Source organism: Antrostomus carolinensis, unplaced genomic scaffold, assembly GCF_000700745.2.
Source record: "Antrostomus carolinensis isolate BGI_N321 unplaced genomic scaffold, ASM70074v2 scaffold36588, whole genome shotgun sequence".
NCBI classification, from domain to species: Eukaryota; Metazoa; Chordata; class Aves; order Caprimulgiformes; family Caprimulgidae; genus Antrostomus; species Antrostomus carolinensis.
This window is the reverse complement of record NW_010331534.1, coordinates 29,653-30,790: the sequence shown is the minus strand read 5'-3', so window position 1 is coordinate 30,790 and position 1,138 is coordinate 29,653. Positions and strand designations below refer to the sequence as shown.

General features: G+C 43.3%; 1 protein-coding gene across 1 annotated transcript in view; it reads left to right on the top strand.

Annotated features, from left to right (window-relative positions):
* Positions 1-509: 509 nt before the first annotated feature.
* The window catches only part of JAG1 (jagged canonical Notch ligand 1), a gene marked incomplete at its 3' end in the record, with an annotated part of 30,232 nt that continues 29,603 nt past the window's right edge, over positions 510-1,138 (top strand). Inside the window, exons 1-2 of the mRNA XM_010173249.1 lie at positions 510-593; positions 728-1,033. Coding sequence (XP_010171551.1) covers positions 510-593; positions 728-1,033 — 390 coding nt within the window. The remainder of the gene's footprint in view (positions 594-727; positions 1,034-1,138) is intronic.

Below are 1,138 nucleotides of genomic sequence, written 5' to 3'. Positions count from 1 at the left end.
GGTTCCCGCAGCGGGATTTAAAAATCCCAAACTTTGCCGTGGTGCAAAGCTCCTCCGGTGAGAGTGAAGTTACTGCTGCGAACTTTTCTGCAGAGATAAGCAAACGCAGAAGTCCTCTTTGCAGCAAGGCTTAATTCCCTGGGGATAAAAAAATGCAATTATTGCAAACCGCTTTTTTTTCCGAAATATTTTTTTTCCCTTATTTATTTATTTATTTATTAACTAGGGCTAATTGTAGTACTGTTGGGGCGACTAATGAGCAAGGTCTGAATCTCAGCTGGGCAGCTATTTTCCCCGTCTCAGCTGCACCTCGAAGAAGGCAGAGGGGTTGCAATTCCAGGCTGCTTTAGTTAACATCGTTTCGTTGGGTTTGCCCTTGTGTATGCGCTTTTGGTTTGGTTTAGTTTTATTTCCTAACGATTAAGCAGCCTTTCCTCCACATGCTGTTGTTTAGAAATGTTATTTAAGTTTTGGTTTTTTTTTAGCATTAAAGGCATTATTTAGTTGGCATGATTTATGAGCCTTTCTCATGGATGTCTGATAGGGAAAAGCTTGGAGTGGTTGCTTTTCTGTTATGTTTGTGCTTCTGGAAAGCACACTTAAAATTACTTTCTCCTGTCTGCAGAGTGTTGTAGATTGCATTTGGGAAAAAAAGTGAGGTAACTGTCTCTTTCTTGTTTCTTGTTTTTTTCTGTTTTCTCCTCTGGTTCTTTCTTGGGATTAACAGGTGACTTTAGCATCGGGACAGTTCGAGTTGGAGATTTTATCCATGCAAAATGTGAATGGTGAACTGCAAAATGGAAATTGCTGTGATGGCACCCGAAACCCAGGAGATAGAAAATGCACCAGAGACGAGTGTGATACCTATTTTAAAGTTTGCCTGAAGGAGTATCAGTCGCGGGTCACTGCTGGCGGTCCTTGCAGCTTCGGATCCAAATCAACTCCTGTCATCGGAGGAAATACCTTCAATTTAAAGTACAACCGGAATAATGAAAAGAACCGGATTGTTATCCCTTTCAGCTTCGCCTGGCCGGTGAGTTGTGTGGCCTGCTCTGGCTCTGCCTCTGTTGGACGGTCTGTTTGAGATGACCATAGTGAGCTGAGCCCTGACTTCTTGCGCAGGGGGAGAGGGACCAGG